Source organism: Hibiscus syriacus, unplaced genomic scaffold (genome assembly GCF_006381635.1).
Source record: "Hibiscus syriacus cultivar Baekdansim isolate YM2019G1 unplaced genomic scaffold, ASM638163v2 tig00110864_pilon, whole genome shotgun sequence".
Classification (NCBI taxonomy): Eukaryota; Viridiplantae; Streptophyta; class Magnoliopsida; order Malvales; family Malvaceae; genus Hibiscus; species Hibiscus syriacus.
The window spans coordinates 2092540-2119329 of record NW_024062893.1 but is presented as its reverse complement, the minus strand read 5'-3'; the positions used below and the strand labels follow the sequence as shown (position 1 = coordinate 2119329).

The window sequence follows — 26790 nt, the reverse complement described above, 5'->3', positions numbered from 1 at the left end:
GAAGACGTGACAAATTCCTAAAATTACTGTAGCAATCATCATATTTTATTCAAATAATTATTTCTTCACAATATTTAAACAATTTTACCATTGAGACTTTGATAGTTGTGATAGAATATGACATTTCCCAACATAAAAATCTGATTACCCCATTTACCTAATTCTTGTTTTATGTAGCTGTACATCCATCTTCAATACTGTCAACCGTGAAATTCGGTTTAACTTTAAATTAAAAAAAAAATAACGAGAACCAAAAACTATATTTTTTACAGCTTTTCTCCAAGTTTAGACTACCAAAAACGACCAATCAAATGTTTGAGTTTTTATTTTGGTGTTGCCTTAGACCTCATGCTAGCTCTCCGAGCAACATCCCATGCCTTTGGTGGAACATACTTACCGAACTGTGAAGCAAAAAATGACTCATAACCTGGAGAATCAAAGGCAAACCCACTGTGTTTCGATACTTCCTTTGGCAACTGAGATATTTCTCTGCTTCTTGCCTCTTCTGGTGTAAGCTGTTGCTTTGATTCCTGTACTTCCGATGGACCTGTACTGTGGATATCGTCCTTGTGCATTTCTTGAACGATCTGATAATCATAGGGGAAGAACCATCTTTGCACACTGGAAAAAGTTTTTTCTTAGAAAAAAAATTTAATATACTAATATTAAAGTATCAGAGAAAATATATTAAGTTGATGTACTTGCAGTCTTCTCATGCTTACCTAAGGTAAAGGAAATCTACCAGAAGTGCAGCAACAGGAACAAGTAGAAGAGTGACGTAGAAATAGGATGTACCCATTAATATATAAATGACCCAATACATGTTATCCTGCAGTAGCCAACAGAATCAAGAAGCTGGCTGCACTTCTTGAACCGAAATGGAGAAAGAAAGAAAGAAAACGAAACCTGATTTCTGACTTACGTTGCGGTCCAATGGAGTCGTAATTCCAGAATATAAGAAAATAAACAGAAACCACACCACTATGCTTCCTCCAACAATAATGCAATGCCATCTCGTGATTGAATTGCACATCATGAGAAGACGTAAATTAACCGTTACTACTATACATGTGTAGGCCATCGTGCTGACATCCCAAAGACCAAACATTTTACCAGATGGATCTAGACTTGTAGAACAGGTAGCAGATATGAAGTAGAAGAAGACTAGAGATTGATATACGGCAAAAAAGGCCCATACTGCAACAACTCTCCACTTGAAAAACATATGTCTTACGCCCTCCTTGTATAATTCGGGGTACTTCTTTGAAAGGGATGGACTGATATCCTGGATAACAAGCAAGGTATTTACATAAATCAAGCATAAAACAGACTGAACAGGATTCCATCGGAAGAAAATTGTAAGGCATGGAGTACCTTATCGAAAAGCCCAACAAAAATCACCGGTAGTGCGGTGAATATGACATTATACAATGACTGGAACCAATCATCATAGAATCTTTGGCCAGAAAATCCGGTATTGAAGGTGAACCAAAATTGAGTCAAAGAGAATGCAAGATTCTTGTAAAAGAAATACATCACAACCTGCAAAACAAGAAGCCATGAGTATGATCAACCATAAATTTTAGAAATACTTCGGACAGAAAAAAGGCAAACCTCGTACGAGCAAAATATAATATGAGGACTCATACATAATGTTGACCAAAAATGTTAAGATGTCCTTGAAGTAAGAAAAAAGTCAAACCTTGCATAATCTAATATAAGCCCAACGTCCATGCACGAGAAGCAAATCTTCAAGGAAGCGAAACTGGGCAATTGAAAAATCGCTAGCCATAACTGCTTGCATCCCCTCAAGCCCGCTGATTCCGATACCAATATGAGCAGCTTGAATCATGCTAACATCATTTGCACCATCACCAATACTAAGTGTTATTTTACTCGCACCTCTCTTCACCAAACTCGTTACCTGCAAACAAAAAAAGTAATTTCGTATGTACCCTCTTCTCTTTCAAATATAATTTTTTTACATTGGAAAACTGATTCTGACTATACATTCTTAAGAACTTCGGCACTCAAAGAAAGCTCGCAAAAATACAGGGAGAAATAGGTTTAGCAAAGGGGTCCTCAACACACCAATCACTATCAAAACATGGTTTAGTTTGATAAGTTTTGAAAAATACATGTAATGACACCAACCTCGAGATCTGTCAACATTGCAAACTTTGACCAAAATAAATACACCCAACCAATTATCATTTAGATAAATTCCTAGTCTTTTAAATTATCATTTATGTACAGCATGTCCTTTTTTTTTGTACAAACCTTTTATTCACACACTGTACTGAAAGCAAAACTAATAAGTTTCAATACAGCTGCCAACAAGAACCTACCTGTGCTTTCTGTAAAGGGGAGACTCGGCAGCAAACAACCGAAGCACAATTCAAGCTCAAAGTGAGGAGCATTACCCTTAAACTTGGGTCTAAAGCATTTAAATTATCATTTATGTACAGCATGTCCTTTTTTTTTGTACAAACCTTTTATTCACACACTGTACTGAAAGCAAAATTAATAAGTTTCAATACAGCTGCCAACAAGAACCTACCTGTGCTTTCTGTAAAGGGGAGACTCGGCAGCAAACAACCGAAACACAATTCAAGCTCAAAGTGAGGAGCATTACCCTTAAACTTGGGTCTAAAGCATACATCAGACACTTTCCATCTATAACAAGCCCTAGTTTTGCTCCAGAGGGTGAGCAAAAATATTGCAGCGCCTCATCAAGGCACTGCTTCAATTGCTTTCTAACTTCCTCCTTGATAAAGCGTGCGGTTTCGACTTGGTCACACTGATAATAGACATTCAATTATGATTAATCATGAATGCAATGAACAGTTTGTATAATAGTAAATTTAAATTACAGGCATCTAAAAACAGTACTAAAATGCTTACCCTTTCTTCAACTTCTCTAATCGCATCTGTTTCAGAGCTAATAACGAATTGTTTCATCTCATTGTTTAGTAAGTTGCAAGCTGTAGAGTTAATGAATTCATAAAGATAATGAATTTATCATGAAAAGCACGAGGAACAGACACAGTTTCCAAGAAAGTTTCACCTAAAGCAGAATCCCTATTAATTACTTACCATAGGCTATATTTATTGCAGTTTCCATCTTGTCACCCGTTAGCACCCAAATCTTAATCCCAGCTCTACAAAGAGTCTGAATGCAACTCGGCACTCCTTCTTGAAGCTTGTCTTCTATCGCAGTTGCACCAATTAAAATGAGATCCTTCTCTATGAGTTCAGCCACCTGCATAAGTTTTTAAAATGTGCATAATTAAATAATCATCTGCCTAAGTTTCGAAAATGTGCACAATTAAATGATCAATTAAAATACCTTCATAAAGAAAGGACTTTCAAATTTCAAATAACCCTAATAATCATCTGCCTAAGTTTCGAAAATGTGCACAATTAAATAATCAATTAAAATACCTTCACAAATAAAGGACTTTCAAATTTCAAATAACCCTAAAGCTGTGATGCTTTCAATATTTCTTTTGTGAGAAAAATATATTATAGATTTGTTCAGATTTGATGTGTTTAGCCAAGTCAGAATTTGGTCATTTGAATGTGCCAGTTCGACCTTCATGCAAGTATGAAATTCCAATTGATTCAGAAGATATCAAATTCTTTTTCAGTTTGCATTTCTAATATATTATTAGGCTCTAAATATCAGGTGCTTGGTACAACTGCAAGTTGTTATAGGGCAGATAAGGAAAGCTAGAATCCAGGTAGACAATCACGTTTTTTGGGCTTTTATAGTAAGTTTTATTCGTATTTCTTTCTCCAAAGGGGGAGAGACGCAATTCAAATCAAGTAGATCATGCAAAATATAAGCTGACAACAACAGCAAAGCATGTCTACGTAGCATACTATGTGCAACAGATTGACACTAAAATTTCATAAAACATCCTTACAACTAGGGATGGGCATGGGTCGGGTTTCGGCCAACCAGACCCGAAAAATATATACCCTCCACCCGACCCGACTTTTTGAGATAAAATCTGAACCCGATCCGACCCGACCCGAAATAATAAAAAATATTATTTTTATTAAATAAAAACGGTGATTTAATTGAAAAAAATAATATATAGAGGGGTATTATTGTAATTATCCCTAAATATATAAGGTAAAATTATTTGTTTTTCGGGTCGGGTCGGATATTTTTCAACCTAAACCGAATCCGACCCAAATATAACATTTAAAAAAATCTAACCCGACCCGATCCCAAAATTAAAAAAACTAACCCGATCAGGTCGGTCAGAACCCGTCGAGTTCGGGTCCTATGTCCATCCCTACTTACAACAGCATTTTTTTTTATAAAAGTAGGATGTCCCATTAAAAACCCTCTCATACTTCTCGGCTAACCGCAAGGTAGCCAATAAGTAGCAGGAGGAAAAGTACTCTTTACAACAGCATTATTCAGACAAAAGCCAATAGCATCGAAGTATGTCCAAAAGTAGAGCATAATGTGAGCAACAGATTAACAATAAAATCTAATTAAACAAAAACATTATTACAACACTATTCCCTAGAATATTTTCTATTGCAGTAAATAAAGAAGGAAGATTATCTCAGTTTGGGGAGTTCAGTTCAGGGGGTTGGATTTGGAACGTTCAGTTGAGGAGAGAGTTGAATGACTGGGAATTTGAGCAATGGGCAAATTTGATGGTTGTTATCTCTGATTTCTCTATTTCTGCTGATGCCACTGATGGACTGTTTTGGAAGGGGAAGGGGGAAGGGGTTTTCACTGTGAAATCATGTGTCAACCTATCTTATTCGGGTTCTCCCGATTCAGAGGAAGCTAAATTTTGGAAGTATAATGTTTGGAGGGGTCGGTTGCCTCCAAGAGTTGAGACTTTTCTTTGGCAAGTTATATTAAAGAAGTTGGCGGTCAAGACAGCTTTGGTTAAGAGAGGTGTTCGGGGCATAAATGATACTTTGTGTTCTTTCTGTAATCTTGAAGAAGAGTCTTCATCGCATTTATTTTTTTCCTGTTCGTTTGTTTGGCCAATTTGGATGAAATTCTTGGGATATTGGAATTTTCAGTCGGTTTTTCATGCAGATGCTAAAAGATTCCTATTGGCTTGGAATGACTTGAAGACCAACTCTCTTATCTGGCCATTTATTCCTGGAGCTGTTCTATGGACAATTTGGAAGACCAGGAATTTTATTGTGTTTGAAGGAGGGAAGCTTGACCGAGCAGAGATTTTCTTTCTAGCTAGGTGCAGGCTTGCTTCATGGTTTCTAGCTAAGGAAACTCAAGTTACTATTTCCAAGGATGATATTATTGCTGACCCGTCCATAGTGGATTCCTACTCATCCCATTCTTATCGGGTTTCAACCGTGTTTCCTTGGTCCCCTCCTCCAAAAGGTTTTGTTAAACTTAATGTGGATGCGGCTACCTCGAGTGATTGGAAGAGGAGTGGCTTAGGTGGTATTTTGAAAGACATGTCTAGTTCGATTCTTGGCTCCTTCAAAGAGCCGGCTGGTCCGGGGCCCCCAACTTTAATGGAATTGAAGGCTATCCTAAAGGGTTTAGATTTTTTTGAATCTATTCGTCATAGGGTTAAAGATAGATTGATTATTGAGAGTGATAGTCAGGTGGCAGTTGGCTGGATTAAGGATGTGGTCTCTTGTCCTGTTGTTTATGTTCAAATAGTTAAAGACATTATTCAAAAGCTTAGTGTTTTTGAAGGTTTTATTAGTTGGGTTAGTAGGACAGCCAATATAGAGGCGGATGTCCTAGCTAAGGCGGGTATTGGTTGAATTATGCTCTGTTAAGGGCTGTTTCTTTTTGGTTTTATATCTCTTGAGGGAGATGGTTTGTATTACTTTGTTATATTTGAGTTTATTGAATCCTAGGGCACTCCTTTCCTCCTTGTGTGGATTAAGGAACTATTTTTAAGTTCCGTTAACCACCAAGGGGGTTTATTGAGGCCTTTTATTCCTATCAAAAAAAAAAAACATTCATGAAAATATCAAATTTCTATAAACAAAACAAGCTAACCATCACATGAGAAAACATACCTCATCCAACTTTTTTTCACGATCTCGTAGAGATGACTTAGCTTTGATGAATTTCTCATTCCAGCCTTCATAGAAGCCAGGAGCTAGATCTCTATAGGCCAGGCAAAGGGTACGTAATCCAGCAGAGCCAAATTGTTCCAAGTGATCCCTGGTCACTTTGTTTAAGTCATCATTTCCAATCCCCAATCTCTCAAAGATAACAGTATCAGCTCCCTGTGAAAGGCATTGTTCTAGCCCAGTGTCATTTTCTATGTCAGAAAAAAACACATAATACATGTTTCTAAAGACGCCTTACCTTACAGTATAGAACCAGCCTGCCATCTGGATAACGGCATACAACAGACTGGCGCTTCCGTGTACTATTTAAAGCAAAAATGAGTAGATATTAATTCCAAGAAAGAACTATAAATGAAGGGATGGAGCGAAGGATGTTAACAAACCTGTTGAACTCGAGAACATTTAAAATCTCATAAGACACATCTTCGGTTTTGCCCATCCTCTCCACATGAGATTCTCGGACATATATCATCGTAGGTGTACGTCTGCAAAGAAAGAAGCACAAATAAAGCTGTAAAGCCATGCAGCAAGAGTAATACTCAACTATCTTGCATTAAAAAGAGAAACATGTTGGAAGCTCCATGGAAAATCGAAAAATGGGAGAAAGAGGAGAAGAAATGGTTGTGGTTTACTATCGGATAGCATAGCTTTCCAAAAGACTAGTGAAAATCATGAGCAGAAAAATTCTCTGGAAGGGTCTCTGTTCAGTAGGGAACAACTAGAGTATCTACACAAGTTTTCCCAACCACCACAGTTTCGGATGAATTCTTCAATTCCCAACTCATCTAATAAGCCTTCTTGCTCCTTTGCCCAATCAAGTGTTGATTCTTCAATTTTTTTTCAATGTCAAGCCTAATAAAACAAGCCTTTGGATCGTTGATTCTGGACCTAGTGGTCACTGGTCACATGATCAGTAATTCTTTTCTTTTCTCAACTACCACACCTTATGCAGGAAACAAAAAAATCAAAGTGGCAAATGGATTGTTCTTGGCAATAGCCGGGAAAGGAACTGTCAAATTTCACCTTCCTTGATGTTATTTGATGTTTTACATGTGTCAAAACTATGACAAACTAGCTTGTAATCTCATATTTGTCAAGAAATTATCCCGGTCCTCAAATTTCATGCTATATTTTACTCCTCTATGTGTAAATATCAGGACATTGTCTCAGGGAGGAAATTTGGAAGTGCTTAAGAATCTGGTGGAATTTAATTTCTTGATGATGACCATCTAAGTTAATTACTCAATGTTTGAACTCTGTTTCTAGTTTTGATAAGGTTATGATTTGGCACTATAGGCTTTGACACCCTAATTTTTAATAATTAAGACATTTGTTACCTGACTTGTTTAAGAATAAAAGTCCTTCATATACACCCAGCTCGAGGGGGAGTGTGCCAGTGTGGAACCAAAATATATTTCTACTAAACAACTTTGATGGACTCAAGTCCAAGTAGGGTTAAAAACAAAAAACAATCAAAATAAGTTATACTAAATGAGAGAGAGAGAAATGGGTGAGAGAAAAGTAGAGAGAGAAAAGTTGAAAGGCAAGATAGATTCCGGGGAGGTTTGGAAGGTGTTTGTTGACAATTTCAGTAGTAGAGTATCTAGACGTGTGCTAAGGGAAATTTTTTCGGCTCAGGGAGCAGTGGAAAGAGTTTTTATCCCAAAAGAAACTAGAAATCTCAAATATAGATTTTCGACTTTTGCATTTGTTCAGTTTGAGCGGGAATCTGGTTTAAAGTGAGCTATAGATATGTTAAATGGATCATTAATAGATGGGAGGAGGATTTCAGTTGGAGTTGCAAAATACAATGATGTTCGTCCAAGGATAGCAGGGAAGATCAGTCCAGTAATTCCGGCCCCAGATTCAACTGCAGCAGGACCTTCAAAGTTGAAAGCGACGGATTTTACCAGCAAGAATATTAGGGATGAAAGATCGTATAAAGATGCTTTACTGTCTGTAAGTATAAGAAATAATGCAATGGGGGTATTCGGAGTTTCATTCTGAAGGGAGTCACAAGGAGAAAGCAAGGAAGATTGTTCTAGAAATGCATATTCCGTCTGAGAGCTCGAGTTGGGTCAAAAGTTCTTTAACGGGGATTGTTAAACTTTCCTTGGATTTTAAGTCAGTAAAGGAGTTCTTTGATAATGAAGGTTATGAAGTTCAAATTGTTGGCTGGGGTTATGCCAGGAATTCTTACGTTATCTCTTTCAAATCCCACGAAGATATGATGGAGGAATGGACAAAGAAGAAAGATGTGATAAGCTTGTGGTTTGAAAGATTGACTCCTTTACTGAATGAGGATGGAGTTCCTATGGCTTTTTGCCAGGTTGAGATATTCGGGATTCCTCTGTTATGCTGGAACGAATCCTTCTTAGAACGAATAGCTGGGAGATGGGGAAATATGGTGGAAATTCATGACTCCACCAAGAACAGGGAAGATCTTACTTTTGCGAGGATTCTTATGAGAGTTGTTAGCCCGTTTGATGTGCCATAATTTATTACTCTTGGATCCTATGGGAGATTGTTCAGAGTTAATATCAAGATTGGATCGGTTTATGAAGATTCAAAACCTTTTTTCAAAATTTCTCCGGTGGTTAGAGCAGTTGGAGGAAACTGCGGTGCACTGAGGTTTGAGGACGAGAAAGATAGGGATATGTCAGAATTTGAGGAAAGTTCAGTCAAATCAGCAGAGAAATGCAGACAAAAGGTTGACTTTTGGATAGATGACGGAGCTTTTTCTGGCTCAGCAGAAACTGATGGGGGAACACATTCTCCAAGATTTACCAAACATGGGAAGAGTATTAGAAAAGGATTGTCAGGTTCACAGAACGTTGGGAATAACAGAGGAGGAGAGTTTGCAGGTTTGGGTATCACGAATTCAAATATTTCGGCTAAGGGATCACAGGCCCAACCGGATGAATATAAGCTGTCTGGACTGGATTTTTATAAAATAATTCCTTCTGGGCCAGCTTACACTTAACAAGTTTGGTAAACTGGTTAAAAATACAAGAATAGTAGTGATATGAAATAGTTAAAAGGGTCCAGTAAGAATTCTGATTCATTTGGCAGTGAAGACAGCGAGGCTACAGAAACTAAGTCTTTGATGTTAGTTTCTAATTCAGAGTTATTAAAAGGCCATTCTAGAGGTCGTTCGTTGTCAGTGCACAGAAGCTCGCCTTCTTCCAAGAGTGTGCCTTTAGAGAAGAGGAGAATGCCATGCTATAGTAGAGTTTATAGAAGAAGTAGGGAGAGGAATTACTGGCATGGGAATGAACAGGATGGAAATATTGTCAACGAGGTTGTTTCAGACTCAAAGATGGTTAAAGATCAGTTTTGCTCATCTGTTCAGTATACTTCTAATACAGCAGAGCTTAATTTACTAGATTGTGAAGATCCAAATTCAATACTGGAACCTGGTGGTGGAGGTTTAGATGGAGAGTCTATAGGATGTGATTTGGATAAACAATCTTTTCTCCCCAATTCCCGCTTGTCCAGTAGAAGAGTTTAAAGATTATTGGTTAGGGAAGCTATAGATCAAGTCATTATTTCTACAGCAGCTTCTTCAGTCTTCTCAGACCTCTTAGATGAACCAGTCGCTACATGGCAAGTTAGTCAGATTTTGGGGGTTTCCTTCAAGCAGGGGAAGGAAGCTTTTTTGGAAAAAATAATTAACCTAGAGAAAGGCTGTAATATGGCTAATTGAGGAGTCACATTGGGGTTTTGAGATTTTCTTTTATTATTCATGAAGGAAAACTTAGCCATAATTACATGGAATTTAAGGGGTTTGGGTAAAAAGGAAAAACAGAGAGCGGTGCAGAGATTAGTTGCAAACTCTCATCCTTCTTTCCTTTGGCTACAATAAACCAAAGCAGAGAAGATACAAAGGTCTTTTCTAAGAAGAAACGGGTTAAATGATTTTCAAGGGGTTGTTGAATCGCCAGCGATTGGTTCTTCAGGGGGGTTATTATGTTGCTGGGATGATAAAGTATTTGAGAGGGAAGATCATTGCATAAACAGAAGATTCATTGCGGTTACAGGAAAATTTTGATTTAATCAGTTCAGAAGCGTTCTCATTAATGTGTATGAGCCTTCCGTGGAGGAGGAAAAAGAAAGTTTCTTTGAAGAACTTAGTGTATTCAATTCTAGACAGAATCTGCCGGTTTGTGTTGGAGGGGATTTCAATGTTTACTTGTGTGAAGATGAGAAGATGGGTAGAGCTCAGAATAGATTCTCAATGAGGATTTTCTCTCATTTTATTCAGTCTGCATGATTAATTAATCCGCCTATAGAGGGGGAGGTTCACTTGGAATAATAACCAAGATGATCCCACTTTTGTTAGATTGGACAGATTCTTGATGGATGGACAATTCTTGGCTTTTTTTCCTGAGATTATTCAGTCTCTTATTCCTAAGTCCATCTCATATCACAATGTCGTAATGTTACAAAACGGAGGATTTAATTGGGGAAATAAGTCTTTTAGACTCTTCAATTATGTGATGGAGGAAGATGGTTTCGAGGAAATAGTATGTCAAACAATTACAGATTGCAAGAAGCGCAGGAGAAAATCGGGAATTCTTAGTATTTTGAAGAACTCTAAATTAGCCATAAAACAGTGGGCAGGGAAGAAAAACAAGTTTTCAGGAGCTGCAATTTCTGATTTAGAAAACAAAATTCAAAAGCTTGAGGTGGCAGCACAGCAAAGGCATGATAGTTCGATTCAGGAGATAGTTGATGAGTTAAATGCGTGTAGAATAGAATTGTGGAGACTTCGTAGAATTGAGGAGCAGATTTGGCATCAAAATTCTAGACAAAGGTGGGTGAATGATGGAGATCGAAACACAAGATACTTTCATACTTGTGCATCGGTGAGGAGAAAACAAAATGCATTGACTGTTTTAAAAGTGAATGGGTATTTTACACGAGACCCAGATGTTATTAAAGCTGCTGTAAAAGATTACTTTTTAAAATTTTCAATGAGAGGTCTACACTGGAGGTTGAAGATATAGGGTTGACTTTTCCTAGAATCTCCTTCGAACAAAGTGGTCTTTTAGAGAAGGATTTTTCCGAGGAAGTGTGGGAGACTTTAAAGTCTTGTGATAGTAACAAAGCTCCGGGACCGGACGGATTGAATTTGGGTTTCTTCAAAAGGTTTTGGCTTGTGCTAAAGGATAACATTATGGATTTTTTTTCACAAATTCTCTCTGGGGAAAGAATGGGAGCATGGTATTAACCATACCTTTATCACCCTTATTCCTAAAGGAACTAACAATGAGAGCCTTGATGATTTTAGACCCATAAGCTTAGTGGGAGGAGTTTACAAAATTTTAACCAAGTGTCTTTCAAGGAGGCTTAGAAGTTGTATAGGAGATATCATAAGCCCGACTCAATTTGTTTTCATACCCGGTCGACAGATTTTGGATTGCTCTCTAATTACAAATGAGGGTATAGATTATTGGAGAAAGAAAGGGCTAAAGGGCTGTGTATTTAAAGTTGATTTCAAGAAGGCTTACGATAATGTTGATTGGCCTATTTTGTTCAAGGTAATGGAAAAAATGGGATTCGGCTCTACTTGGATCAGTTGGATTAGGAGATGTGTTACTACAGCTTCGATTTCGGTGTTGGTTAATGGGGTTCCAACGGAGGAGTTTCCAATTGCAAAGGGGCTAAGACAGGGTTATTCACTCTCTCCCTTATTATTTAATCTAGTAAGGGAATTGCTGAATTTACTAATCCTAAGGGCGGTTTCAGAGGGATTATTTTCTGGTTTGACAGTTGTTAAGGAGGAAGGGTCTTTCAATCTTATATACTTACAATTTGCCGATGATTTAATTATTTTTTGAGGAGCTTCGAAGATGCAGATTATGACTGTGAAGAGAGTGTTTAGAGTGTTTGAGGTTATGTCAGGGCAGCAGCTAAACCTCAAGAAGAGCAGACTGTTCGGAGTAAATATATCTCTAGAGGAGGTTCAAACTTGGGCAGATTCCATTGGTTGTGCAGTGGGTAGTTTTCCCTCTAATTATCTAGGCCTGCCTCTAGGTGCAATAAAGAATTCCTCAGTTATTTGGGAACCGGTAGTGCAGAATTTTCACTCAATTAGCAGGTTGGAAGGCAACGACTTTATCACTAGCTGAAAGAATGGTTTTGATTAAATATGTCTTATGCTCACTGTCCACGTATTTTTTGTCAATGTTTAAGATTCCAGCTTCAATTCTTAAGGCTCTTATTTCTATTATGTCTAATTTTCTATAGGGAGGTGGCAATGGTAAAAAGAAAATTCACTGGGTTAAATGGGCTGAAGTATGTAAACCTAAGAATGAGGGAGGGTTGGGAGTACGTAATCTGAATTACATGAACAGAGCTTTGCTAGGGAAATGGTCCTGGAGATTTGCAAACGAGAGAAATTATGTTTGGAAGAGATTTATTTGTTCTAAATACAGTTTTGATTTTTCTAGGTTATTGTTTGACAGTAAACTTCCAGCTTGTACTTCTTGGCAGTGGAGATCAGTGGTTAATAACTATTTCAAGCAAGACCATTTAGTTCTATTTTTCGTTCCTTATGTATCTTTCAAGTTGGCAATGGTAAACACATTCAATTTTGGCAGGACGTTTGGGCAACAGATTATCCGTTACAGGTCCTTTTTCCAAGATTGTTTTTGATTGCTACTAATAAATCGGGAAAACTATGTGAGTTTGGAGATTTTCATCCATCGGGGTTGGATTTGGGATGTTCAAGTTAGAAGAAATTTAAATGATTGGGAGATGGAACAATGGTGTAACTTGATGAACACTATTTCTTTTGTTTCTCTGTCTAAGGAATTCACTGATGGCTTGATTTTGAAAGGCAGTGGGGATGGTATGTTTATAGTCAATTCTTGTGTTAAGAAGTGTGTTACTGGTTCTGAAGAGGTTCAATTCTGGATGAAGATTGTTTGGAGAGGATTACTACCACCAAGAGTTGAAAAATTATTGTAGCAAATTGTGCAGCAAAAGCTTGCTGTTAAAACAGAATTGGCAAGAAGAGGAGTTCAAGGAATTGATGATGTTTTATGTCCTCTTTATAAAAAGGTTGAAGAGTCTTCCTCGCACTTATTCTTTTCTTGTTCGGTAGTGTGGGCATTATGGAATTAATTTTTACAATTGTGGAGTTTTAGTTATGTTCTTCATGAAGATGCTAAAACTTTCCTCTTAGGCTGGGAAGAGTTGAAGCCAAATTCTGCTATATGGTCATTCATTCCTGGGGTTGTTATTTGGACCATTTGGAAAACCAGAAATTTTATTGTTTTTGAAGGGGGGAAGTTGGACCAGATTGAATTATTCTATTTAGCAAGAGTCAAGCTTGCATCTTGGTTCCTAGCTAAGTATAAGGATATCTCTATTCCTAAAGACTTGTTAATTTTGGACCCTTCAATAAGGGATTCTCATTCGTCCTACAAGTTCCTGAAGTCTTCTATTATTCCCTGGTGTCCTCCTCCTATAGGCTTCATTAAATTGAATTTGGATGCTGCCACTAGTAGTGATTGGAAGAAAAGCGGGTTGGGAGGCATTTTAAGGGATCATTCTGGTGCAATCTTAGGAACTTTTCAGGAGTCAGAGGGTTCGGGTCCTTCAACATTGAAGGAACTCAAAACTATTCAAAGGGGCTTGCTTTCTTCTCATCTATTCAAGGGAAGGAAAAATTTCGATTAATTGTTGAGAGTAACAGCAGGGTTGCAGTGGACTGGATTATCAAAGCTGATTCTTGTCCAGCAGTGTATGCTTTTATTGTTAAAGATATAGTTATAAAACTTAGATTTTGTGGGGGAATTGTTAGATGGGTTGCAAGGGCAGCTAATATGGATGCTGATGCCTTAACAAAGGCTGGTATAGGCTGAATTTTATGTATTTTGATCTTTCGATTGGCTACTTGTAAGGGTTATTGGGTTATCTTTCTCTAGGTTGTAATTCCTACTTTATTTAATAAAGTTCTAAGGCACTCTTTTCCATCTTCCACTGATTAAGGAGTTTACACATAAACTCTATTAATCAAGAAGGTGGTTTTTAATGAGGCCTTCAAATCTTATAAAAAAAAGTCCAAGTAGGGTTTGCACAACATATACACCCAGCTTGAGGGGGAGTGGAAAACTGTCGTGATTAAAAGATACCTAGTTGAACTTTGCATGCTGATTTTTATTTTTTTCATCAAGCAATTCGAACAGAACTTAGTTTCTCTCTAAAGTTAGAATTCTAACTTTTCTATCTTCTTAGAATATTTACATGATTGTTACCAATGGATGTCACTTTTGTTGCAACAACCTTGCTTCAATTCTAATCTTGGGGGGGGGGGGGATTATAGTGAGGAAGATTTCAATTGCTAAATGAAAAGGTGTTAGAAATGTTGTCAAATATCCCGTGTCTAAATTTTTGTCCTACAAAGCTTTGCCTTTAACACTCTCAGCCTTTTTTTTCATGTCTTAATAGTGTGGATACCCAAAAATATGAAAGATGCTTTAAAGGTTCCTGAATGGAAGTAGGCTGTTTTAGAGATGCATGCTCTTGAAAAACAGGAACATAGCAAGAAGTGGAATTACCTAGAGGAAAAAGATGTGGGCTGTAAGTAGGTGTTCACAACCAAATTCAGACCACATGGGTCTTTAGACACATACAAAACTCTGGTAGCTAAAGGGTACACTGAAACACAAGATAAACTATCTTGATACATTTGCTCTAGTAGCTAAGTTAAGTTCTTTAATCCATTGTTGTTTATCTTGATTGGTCTTTACAGCAGCTAGATTTGAAAAACGTTTTCTTAAACGGGAAACTTGAAGAAGTTTATATGGATTCACTTCAAGATTTTGAAGAAAATTTTGGAACTCAAGTATGTAAGATCAGAAAATCTTTTATGTTTTAAAGAAGTCTTCTCAAGCGTAGTTTGAATGGTTCACTCCATTTGAAAAAAAAGAGATTACTCCCAAGGACAAGCTAATCAGTAATCACACAATGTTCTACCGACACTCGCAAAGAGATAGAATAACAGTTCTTAACGTTTATGTTGACGATGTCATTACATGAGATGATGTGGATGAAATAAGGCAACTGAAGGAGCATCTAGCATTAGAGTTTGAGATCAAAGACTTGGGACATTCAAAATGCTTCATTGGAATAGAAGTTTCTCGATTAAAGAAGGGTCTTATGGCCTCTCAAAATAATGTGATTGATCTTTTACAGGAGACCAGGATGAGAGGTTGTCGACCAACTGACAGGCCAGTTGATCCAAGCATAAAATTTGGAAATAAAGAAGGAAGATCAGTTGATAAAGGGCAGTAGTTGGTAAGTTAATCTACTTATCACATACAAGGCCAAACAAGCAATGTTATGAATTCTGAGATACTTGAAGAGTTCACCTGGAAAGGGCTTATACCTCAAGAAATCTGAACGGAACTGAAGTTTATACTAATGCAGACTTGGTAGGCTCATTAACAGATAGAATATCTACTTCACGGTATGTAGATTTGTTTGGGGAAACCTTGAGACTTGGTGAAGCAAAAAAAAAGTGTTGCAGCAAGTAGTAGAGGTTTAGATCAATGGCTCAAGGAATTTGTGCGTGGTTAAAAAGAAGGAAGAGCTAAGGAAACCGGTAACTTCACCGATGAAGTTGCCCTGTGATAGCAAACGTGCATGCCAATTGTTCCTTCAAAACAACATACAAAGGGCTCTTTATGGCAAGTTTTGATTTTCTTGTATGCAAGTTGGGTTATTGATTGTTTGATAGATATGCACCAACTTGAGGGAGGGTGTCAAAATATTTGATAAACTCCCATGTATTTTGGGATAATTTTTAAGCTAGTTAGATAGATAATCTTAGAATAATCAATTGAGATTTTTTAGAAAGATTTGTTTTTATCTTTTAGTTTTTTTTTATTAAGCTAAGGTGATTATAAAGTAATATATGTTCTAAATACTCTCAACCATTTGACAATGAACGCTCAATCACCCTGCTGCAATTGTTGGTGCTTGAACCCGAGACCTCTAGGGAATTTGGTTCGTGCTTGTCTTTTAGTTGCTTACTAGAATAAGGGAACTATTTTCCCAATTATTTTATGAGTCTTTTTCTATTTAAACTCAGTTATTTACCTAATAAAAAACAAAACAATTTTATTGAATATAGCCTTTAAAACTTTCATCCCACAATAATGAAAATAAATTGCAGCTAGTAGCAATGAATTGCCCATGTCTGAACACCCAATATAAAAAACTAGAGGGTCGCAATATCCACATATTTCAGTTGTAACTGGAAAACACGCCACCCAATATCTAAAATAGATATAAATAAAAAGAATAACAGCAACTCGAAATCAAACTGAATCTAAATTATTTATAGTAACTCCATTTTAAACAAGCAAAAGAAAAACATCCTCGCTTCTTTATGAGACCAAGGGCACCACTAACCTGTAAAAGAAGAAGCCAAAGTTTTTTGCAGCCAAAACCAAAGCAGCCTCATCTGGGGATGCAGCTTGATATTTGATTTTCTCAGGTGACTCGTTACCTTCCGGAAGCACAGTGTGACATATGGCAAGGCATCTAAAAAAATTCTGCAAAAAAAGGAACGAGTAAGCCTTAAAGTGCTGCAGTATATAGAACACTTCATTGTTCCTAGGTATAGGTAGTATCCAGCGACAGAATACTACTAGGTTTGAAATCCACACAGATAGATCCTAGTGGAGTGAGTGAAAGAAGGTTAAATGTCGATCATGTTTCTCTGCATTCCTTCTAAACTAAGTGCATTACAAATGATTAAAGCAGGAATATGAAAAGAAATCTGAAAAAAAAACTAAAACAAAACCAATCATACTGATAAGGGACCCAATATTACAAATTAGGCTCAGTAACTCTCTTATCAGTACAAGTTTTGCCTATTCTATTACTAGATCTAAAACACCTTAAAGATAACTGCCAAATACATGGATAGGAAAATATATCCATCCAACAACACTGTATATGGATACATATGAACTACAAACTGTCACAAGAAAGAATTTAGTTGACAACCTAAAAGGAGTAGGGGAAAATGAAGTTCCCAAAAACCATGGAGAGATTCAGCTTTAGTTGGCAATCCAAAAGCAAGACAGCCAGGTGGTCAAGCAAAATTGACAGTAGATATTACATTTTACATTCTTAATTATGGATACATCTATTTTTCCGTTTGACCTTAAAACCTTGCAATGTCAGAACTTGATTTATAATTACTAAGTGCAACAATTATGCTAATCTATTTATGACAGACCGAGATGCCACTTAAAGAAACCACTAACTTGATGAGAGTGGGAAAAGAGATGACTAATAACCACAAAAACCACCACCAGAGAATGGTCCATAAGTGAAAATCAACCTATGATTCTTATGTATACTCTTTCTCCTCATTTAATGATATTCTTGCACTAGAATCAGAGCATTCATTTGCAATGGTCGCTTATGCAAGCTGTAAAACAGTACACAACATTTCACAGTAAAGTTGGTCCCCAGCATCAAAGCAAGAAAAGATCAATTCATATAATAGTTCTCTTATTCCTTCCCCTTCAAACAATACTATAAAAGAAACTCGCAATGAGATGGTAAGCACTAAAAGCCATTTACTAATGAACATTTTGTACTAAATACCAAATTCTATTGCCAAAGAGGCAAAGACCATAAGCTACCTTGCAAGCATCATGATTAGCTCAATTCATATAATAGTTTTCTTATTCGAGAATGGTAAGTACTAAAAGCCATTTACTAACAAATATCATACTAAATACCAAATTCTATTGCCAAATAGGCAAAGACCATAGTGAGCTACCTTACAAGCATCTTGATTAGGTTCATTTCTCCAAGCTCCTCGTATAAGCCTCTCATCATCAAAATTTAAACCCTTTTCCCTAACAGAACCAGTTGATGTTTGCACCTAAAAGATGTTACAAGAACAAGTACTTCATTCCCATGGGACATAGGATAATTTGCTCAAAAAAGTAAAATATTTTTTTCTTCATAGAGATAAATGAAAGGGAATACCTCTTGAAACTTTATGCCTTTTCGTTCAGCAATGACCCTCTCAATTTCGGTCATACCTGTTCCATAAATTTTACCTCCGATTGAACACTTGAAGAACTCCATTAAATTTCTTGTCAAAGTTCCAGTTTTATCAGAAAATATGTATTCCACCTGATGATACCAGCAATTCAAAATGATTTAGAGCTCAATATATAGAGTACAAATATAGGCTGAATCTCATTCAAGTTGGCTAAAATTGCATATACTTACCTGCCCAAGTTCCTCGTTCAAATTAGAAGTCCTAGCTGAAGCCGGTGTGTTGGTTTCAGCATGGTACATATTTAAGTCCTTGTTGATAAACTGAGAGGACTGAATAAACTTGATTGTCTGCAATTGCATGTAAAATCCAGTAAGGCATTTTTGTGCATTGTCAAAGCAATAAATTGAGTAAACAATAAAAAGAAAAGGCCAACCTCAATAGAAACGTATAGAGATATAGGAATAATTGTTGAGTATAAAGTAAGTAGGGTCAACATGGTCAAAATAATAACCTATAAAACCAGAAAACAGAATAGAGTTAAGCTTTTTATATATCTAAGAGAGAGAACATGATAAAATAGCCAAAAACTAGCAACCATATAGTACCATAAATCTTCTATTAGGGTTGAATTGATCTTCCACATTTTCAAGGAGACCTAAGTAGAAGTACTTCCGGTCAATGAATATTCCACTGAAATATTTCAAGCAGAGAACATTATTATAAAAATACGGCAGAACTATAAAATCCCACAACATTACAAATGTAACGTTATTGCAGACTAGCTATTTCACAAACCTGCCTATTGCTCCAAGCAGACACATAGAGAAAAGAGTACAAAAGAGAGCGAGTATAAGTTTGTCAAGTTTCCTCTCTAATGTACTTCTTTTTGAAGGAACGTTCACGGAATTCATCATAACCTGCAAACTCATCCCAGGTGACCACAAAATACACAAGGAAAGATAAATCACAGATTTATTTCTGCCTTGGAGTGCATAAATATGTCCAAAATCTTCGAAGTCCAATCAATTACCAAATAACAACATAGTTGCTAAACTGCTAAGTATCAAAGGTTGCAAATATAGTGCAAAAGCTTTTTCAAATTTACACTATGTTAGTATTAACAGTAGTAAAGAAAAAACGCAAAAGAAAGGAAAGGGAAGCTAAGTAAAAGAGAAGGTGGAGGAAAGGAAAGAAAAGAAAAGGATTACATATTTATATATTGTTTGCATAGTTACATCTTAATGTTTTTTTTTTTACTTTTCTTTCCGTAGCTTCTACCCCAAACTTGGGTAGGTAAAAGTAAAACAATGGAAACTCAATTTCCATTACTTTTTGTACAGAAAAGCCAAATCAATTTCCCACTCATAGTTGGAAACGAGTATATCAGTATTAAAATGCTGGAAACTCAATTTCCATTACTTTTTGTACAGCAAAGCCAAATCAATTTCCCACTCATAGTTGGAAACGAGTAGATCAGTATTAAAATGCTGGAAACTCAATTTCCATTACTTTTTGTATAAAAAAGCCAAATCAAATTTTAGCATGTTATGACTTAGCATACTGCATGTAAGAAATGCTATTAAAATTTCCATAACGAACCTTTGTTTCATGACCAGTAAAAATAACAGCACCAACAATGAAATCGGTGTTTTTCAGACTGCAACCCTGAAATTAAATTGCCAATATCAGCTCCATTTTAATTTCATCAAAAAGAACATCAAGTACAACAATTTTTACCAAAAAAATTATTAGGAACAAAAATTAAGATGCCCATTAATTCAAAACAATGTATCTGTAAAATTAACTGTAAAAGGATTTAGTTTATCTACAAAACGTGCATTCTTTTTGGTTGATCAAACTCAAAATCAAATATATATGGAGAGTTCGGTATCTAGTTATTAAAGGTATTTCACATAAAAAAAGAGAAAAATAAAAGAAACAAATAAAATTTCTGTGAAGCGGGCTTTTTCATGCGTCTTGCCTTAAATAAGGCAGGGCACTCCCAGGCATGTGCCTCACCCGTAATGGCTGAGGTGTTTTCTGGGTTTAGCACTAAGGCACAAGGTGTAGGCACACCTTGACAACATTACTAAAGATGGAAAAAAGATACTCAGAAAATACCCTCAGTAAAATCTGATTTGGAGAGAGAGGCAATGTTTGATTGTCGATTACAATATTGCCAGTAAAAGTGTATAAAGAGTTGTTTGGCTGCTCACACTGCACTTCACCTGCAATTAAAAAAGATTGATGCTATTTAAAAGTTAACAAGAAACAAGAAAATATACAAATTGATTTCGAAAGCATCACTTCAGACGAAGCACATCATCTCACTAAAATTTTAATGGTATTATTGCCTAATGGTTTGTATTGCAACAAGCTTATCTAAAAAAAAGAAGAAAAAGGTTTTAAAAAATGAACAGTTAATATGCAATTTAGAAAAAGCATGTACTTTAAGTGTTTAAAATGGAGAGAGGAAATAACTTTTTAAACAACCCAGAACAGAAAGATATGAACCCAGTTGAATGCATGGAGTCATGGGTAAAAAATAATTACAAGTACATTTGCTAATGCAAGTTAGAATCAGAAAATAAAATTCAATAAAGGATGATTATGTCACAGAGATATGCAACGGAAACTAAGCAGTTAAAACTAAATGGGGAAAATTGTTAAGTTGAGGTGGATATGAAAGCAACAGATACACACTAAAAGCATCAAATAAATCAAGCCTTAGCAAACCTATAGCCTTAGACATGGAAAAAGAAGAATTACAAAAGAACCCAACAGGAATAAACATGGATTCTCCTACACTAACTTATACTCCAAGTTGTTGGTCATGCTTCAAAATATATTCATCGTTGCTGAAAAGTCTAAATCTGAAATTAGGTTGAAGTGTTCTCTATTCACAATTTATCTTTTGTTCTACATTAATATCATTAAAAAGGCATAAATTACAATAGTAACAAGAAACACAAAGAGATGAAGATCAAAGTGAGAAAAATATGATGGAAATAAACATATTATATTACCAGGATATAGAAGAAGATATTTAAGAATGAACAATAACCAATGTCAACAATATTATGCCTTCATAGGAAGAACCGTCTTATTTGGATACAAAATTATTTTTCAAAAAAAGTGGAAGTGAATTTCATTTAAAAGAAATTAAATTTATAAACTAACTAAAAGTTTGAACAAAAATTAAATACTAAAAGTTTGACCTTTGAATTCACATGCTTTATCTGGAGTAAAGTAATCCCAAGTCTTTTCAAGTGCCTTTCTGATTTTCAGATTTGTTTCACCATCTAAATTTGCAGTCTGCAGAAAAAAAAATCTCACTTTAGGAAAAAAACACTCAATGAGACATAACGCAAGAAGCGCTGGAGCAATCAATTTTCATCAACAGAACGAAAGGTAATTACCTCAATGTAGCAAACACCATCAGAATTTGTACTAGCAAGTAAAAGAATATCTGCAGGAAAAAATTCATCTTGCTTAACCTGCAAAAGGGAAAATTTTAACAATATTTTCCTATATTTATTCAGTTGGTGACACAATCTAAATCAACTCAATAAACTTATTATAATATTTTATTGTGACATATATAAAGAAAAGAAAACTTTCTGGAAGCTACAGATATCTTTAAATCGTAAACCTCCAAATGGATAGAAAAAATCATTAGGGAAAAATAAGAAGAAAAAAAATAAGTAAAAAGGCATTGACAGGTCACCGGTTGAACTTGACCAAGTGTACAACTGTACACGAGGGCAATACTGACAATACTTCTTTGTGAGAACTTAGGTGGGGTAAACACAGTCCTCAATGGGAAATGCACTTATTATCCCCATCAGTTAGAATTTATGCAACTACAAACTGGCAATTATGAAGCATCTCTCAATATGTTAACTTCCAATCAAACACAAATTTCATAACATGAAACTGGAAGAGAAGCATACTAAGGGAAAAGAAATATATATTTGAAAATATTTTCTAGATATCCAGAGGAGGGGAGAGAGAAGAAGAAGGAAGTCGTGTGACAAATAAGACAACCATTTCAGTATTTGACTGTACAGGGAAAAAAATTTCAACAACATGCATCTAGAAACTTACCCTGATAATATCTCCAACCTGCAGCTTTTTCCATTGAAGAGTTTCCCACCCTTGCACTTGCAACACGTCGACGGGAGTGTTATTTATGGCTTTATCATTCTGAAGACGTTGCTGTTGCATATGATAAGGGAAAGAACAAACTTCAGCATTCAACTCAAACTTACAAAAAGTCAAAGCTCAAGCTAAACCTTCCAGAACCTTTTTCCCAGGCCCAAAATCCTCCCAAACCCAAACTAAGGATGAGAATAGAAAATCGATCAGGACCCAAGGCAAAGGAAGAAAACGAATCCTACGACAAGCATGCAATGTAGTACTCACCCAGTCCTCAAATGCCTCTTTGATGAGAGAAAATATAAGCACAAGAGTCAGAGGAACCATATTTGTTACAGGATTAACAGGACTGCATCAAGAGAAAACTCTTATTAAAAAGGCATACATTACTATAGAAACAATTACACAAAGCAGTTGGTTAAATCTTCAGTCTTACCAAAGATATTTTTGGGCATAAATTACAATAGTAACAATTACACAAAGCAACTGGTTAAATCTTCAGTCTTACCAAACACTATCACCAAAAGAATTCCACCAGAAGAAATGGGTTCAAAAAGAGGTTTCACATGCAGTACAATAGATCATGAAGAGAATGCAACCAATGAGCACAAGAAAGAAGATTGAAGATGAATAAGGGGAATATATAATAATGTCTATAAGGTGGACTTTCTGGTTTTAATACCAACTGCTAAATCAGCTGTATGAAGATTTTTTTCTTTAAATGATAATAGATTAGATTCTTAATAATCTAAATGAGGAAACACGCATAACTGTTACATTCTGACGAATGGAACAAGTGATGAACAGGAAACTGAAAGAAAATACTACAGATGGTCATGTCAGTTTCTGCAGGGACAACACTTACAGTTTCAACATCTATTTAAAAAAAACGAAGTACATCAAACAATAAAATATTAATGACATTTCACTCAAAGATGAAGATTTTTAGAGCATAGAAATAACTCTCTTCTGTTCATGAAAGAACTTAATCGAGCCCCAAGCCACATTCCTTATGTCAAGTGAACACCACTAAGTGGATGAACAAATTAAAGTAATAATTCCATCACCCCACAAATTCTTCTCTTTGTAATTAATACCATAAGAAGAACTTACCTATATGGAGTTGTTGACAGAATAGACACCATAAGAAAGTACAAGTTAGCTACCCGCCTGAACTGTCAGAGTAAAACAGAACATTGTCAGGATCAGAAGTAGCCAAACATCCTTGGACTCTAACGAAAGCCAAAAAAAATTATCAAGCAAGATTTCTAGAATCTAAAATATATTCAGACCCGAAAAAACAATGGTTTATAAAGTGAGACAGTCACTGTATAACAGTTATGGCCAGGGATAAAAGAAGTTGAAGCGCCATCCAGAATAGAAAGAAATAAAAAATTTCATTTCATTATGATTATGCTGATTCGAACGTCCTCAAGTTTTTCAAGCGGAACTAACAGAAGAACTAGCCCCTGAAGAAGAAATGGTAAACATGGAGCACTTTCTTGGAACTAAACCTGATAACAGTTTTCCTCTTAAACAAACAAATAACAATTTAACTGTTGCACTTGCTATTTCTCATTAAGATGGTACGACCCAACAAACAACATTCAAAATAAATTAAGCAAATTATCAGTATACTAGTATAAAGAATGATTAAAAGTAAAACGACTAAAGTCACAAACAAAAAGATCATACATGCTCTTAAAATGTAATTGCTGGGTTTAAAGTGTTTCTAGGACTGGTTGTAGGATATGGTTATGGAATAGGAGAGTCTTTGATGGATGACTGTGGTAGCTAAAAACTGGTATATCTTTTCACTTATTATTTTTCTTGAAGAAAAAGAGTAAACCTCTACTCTTCACAAAAAGCATGATTTAGTCAAGAAAAGAAACAATACCATGTCTTCCATTGTGTTCCCAACCTCTTTAGCACAAACTCCCCAGCCAATAGTTAGTTAGAAATGCAAGGTTATTAGGACAATCGTCAGCATTAGCCAACAACATAATCATAACAGTGACTCTTGCATTATGGACATGAATAATACCATAACCATATCCATAGAAGTAACAGCATCAAAGTGAAGTTATATGATACAGGTATATCGTATGAGGACCCAAAAAAAAACTACCCATTTAATTACTAGTTCAATAACAATTTTCTTTAATATCCTTTTTCAAGGCTTTGTCCTGTTATGATCTTTTTTTCAGTTTTTCCATCTATTTGCAATCTTCCTTGAGGGTCTTATACCCATAATCCTGTCTGGATATGCATCAGACATGGATACTTTAAGAAAAATAATATGCCAAAGCCACATAACTACCAGGGACGAAACTAGGATCAAACATTGGGAGGGGCAAAATTGCTTAACTTCAAAATAATAAGGGCCAATTAAGTATTTAAACCTAAAAATTGGGGGCAAGGCCTAATTTGACCAATATTTAAAGAGGGACTTAAAGTGTCATTATACCAAAAAGTTGGCTCCACTACATGGTTAAGTCGGAGACCAAAATGCAAAGGTCAACCAATAAAGTTTTCAACAGAAACGCCTAAAGTACCACACAGCCATGTACCTGTTTCAATCCAGTAGAAGTCCAATAGAGTTACCTGTTCATACAGCCCCTTTGGTAAGAAGGTAAACATGTTATACTTGGTAGTTGATATGGAATTACCCTGGAACAATAGATACCACACTAATGAGATCAACATCATAAGAATCAGATGCAAGCAGCAAAGTATGAATACGAATAAAACTTCTAGAACTCAAAAGCAATCTTACATGAATAATGTAAATCCAATCGCAGTCTAAAATATATATATATATATATATTATATTATGAATATATGGAATAAGCATTTAGAACTTGCATCTGCAACTGCATTTAGCAACGGCAAGAATACACGTCTAAATCTACTCATGCAACATTAATTGAACTACCAAATATTAGTAAGAAGCCCCGACCCCTTCCATATGGAAATAGCATGTGAACAAGATCAAACGCTTGCAGCTAGTAGTAGGTCAATCTTAAAAGATCATAGTCTATGGTGACATCTGGAACCTCGTCAAACAACTATAGTAAACTACTTTTTTTCTAACTTCAATAAAATGAAATCATTTATGCAGACACATTAATTACAATCACACTATTTGAAACTAGCACTGTAGCACATGTCACGCTATTTGAAGCTAGCGCATGTCACATGAGTTTTTTTTTTAAAAAAAAATATGACATTGGTCTGGCAAGACACTACAGTAAAAAATATTTATTATATGATAGTATACAATATAAATGTAAAATTTACACTTGTCAATTAAATATCAACATGCAAGTAGATTTTGAATTTAAAAACATAAAACTGGACACTGTCAAAACATTAACAATATATGGCTGAACATGTTGGGATACGGCTAGACAAATGTACACATTATGAAAGTTTTTCTTTCTTTTTTCCGCTTCCAAATACAGAATTGACAATGAATAGTTTTGTTCTATTTTTTTTTTTGAAAGAGAGAAAAAAAACCTTAATCTTCAAGAGGACACGCCTCGGAAATGATTAGAAGGTTTAAAGAAGCAGCTTAAACACATCTTCAGAAGCATCTTAAATGATATCAAACACACTTAGTGCTTTTGCACTCTCATAGAGACTACCAGCAGAACTATATTTTGGAGAAGATATAACATGAAGACCATGTTATTAAGGCATTTGCCTACCCATAGCCCCTCGGGGCTAAAGAACAAGAGCACCTCAAATATTTGCGCACAGCACATTTGATCAGATATATGCGTAGTGCATTTAAGTGCAGATTTTTGAAAGTTGGAAGATGTAAATAAAACCTGCTTAATTAAAGTTCTCTTTAATTTCTTTTTTCATACAATGGTACCTTTAGCAGAAAAAATAGGGGATGGCGTCAAACTCTTCTTGGCTCTTTTGTATTCGAGAAAAAAAATTGAAATTAGGAAACCATGCATTTTGGCCAAACAAAACAAAAAATTGAAAGTTTAACATGTTTTGTACTGGATTGCTTTTTAGAGTTTATTATCATTAATTAATTATATACCTTACGTCTCAAGTAATAAAAAAGTTATAGAGCGCCTAAATCGCAAGATTGCACCCTTAACAATAAAGCCAACAAAGGTGAAGAAAAATAATTTTAAAAATTAGAAACCTAAATCATGCAACTTGTAATGGTAGCATTAATTTGGTTAACAAATAAAAATGACTCAAGTTCACTGAATTTCCTATTTTCATCGAAACGTAAAAAAAAAAAGCTACTATAAAAGTCCCAATAAAATCAGGATTTAAAATATAAATACCCTGTATCGATGAGCGATATTGGCATCGCGATCATTGCAGAAGATAGTACGGAGGGCGGGCGCCTGGGGTTGAACCCGTCCAAGAGTGACGGTTCGAGCCGGCGTTTTCCGACTACTACTACTACCACTACCCAGTTGCGATTTCGGTGAATTAACCGCATCCCATTCACTCAT

At 35.7% G+C, this 26790-nt stretch overlaps 1 protein-coding gene across 1 annotated transcript; it reads right to left on the bottom strand.

The window, feature by feature from the left end:
• Positions 1–263: 263 nt before the first annotated feature.
• LOC120143886 (phospholipid-transporting ATPase 3-like) lies at positions 264–26790 on the bottom strand. The gene is made up of 27 exons (XM_039158095.1): positions 26617–26790; positions 24908–24973; positions 23417–23478; positions 22571–22652; positions 22253–22363; positions 21565–21642; positions 21364–21460; positions 20267–20373; positions 19745–19810; positions 18941–19062; positions 18751–18835; positions 18579–18656; positions 18376–18492; positions 18127–18276; positions 17915–18019; positions 16528–16670; positions 6483–6584; positions 6338–6401; positions 6043–6255; positions 3097–3262; positions 2905–2984; positions 2561–2800; positions 1703–1924; positions 1375–1542; positions 923–1285; positions 723–829; positions 264–621 (listed from the first exon to the last, which is right to left on the bottom strand). The coding sequence occupies exons 1-27, from the start codon at positions 26788–26790 to the stop codon at positions 324–326; spliced, it is 3666 nt and encodes a 1221-aa protein (XP_039014026.1). The 3' UTR covers positions 264–323.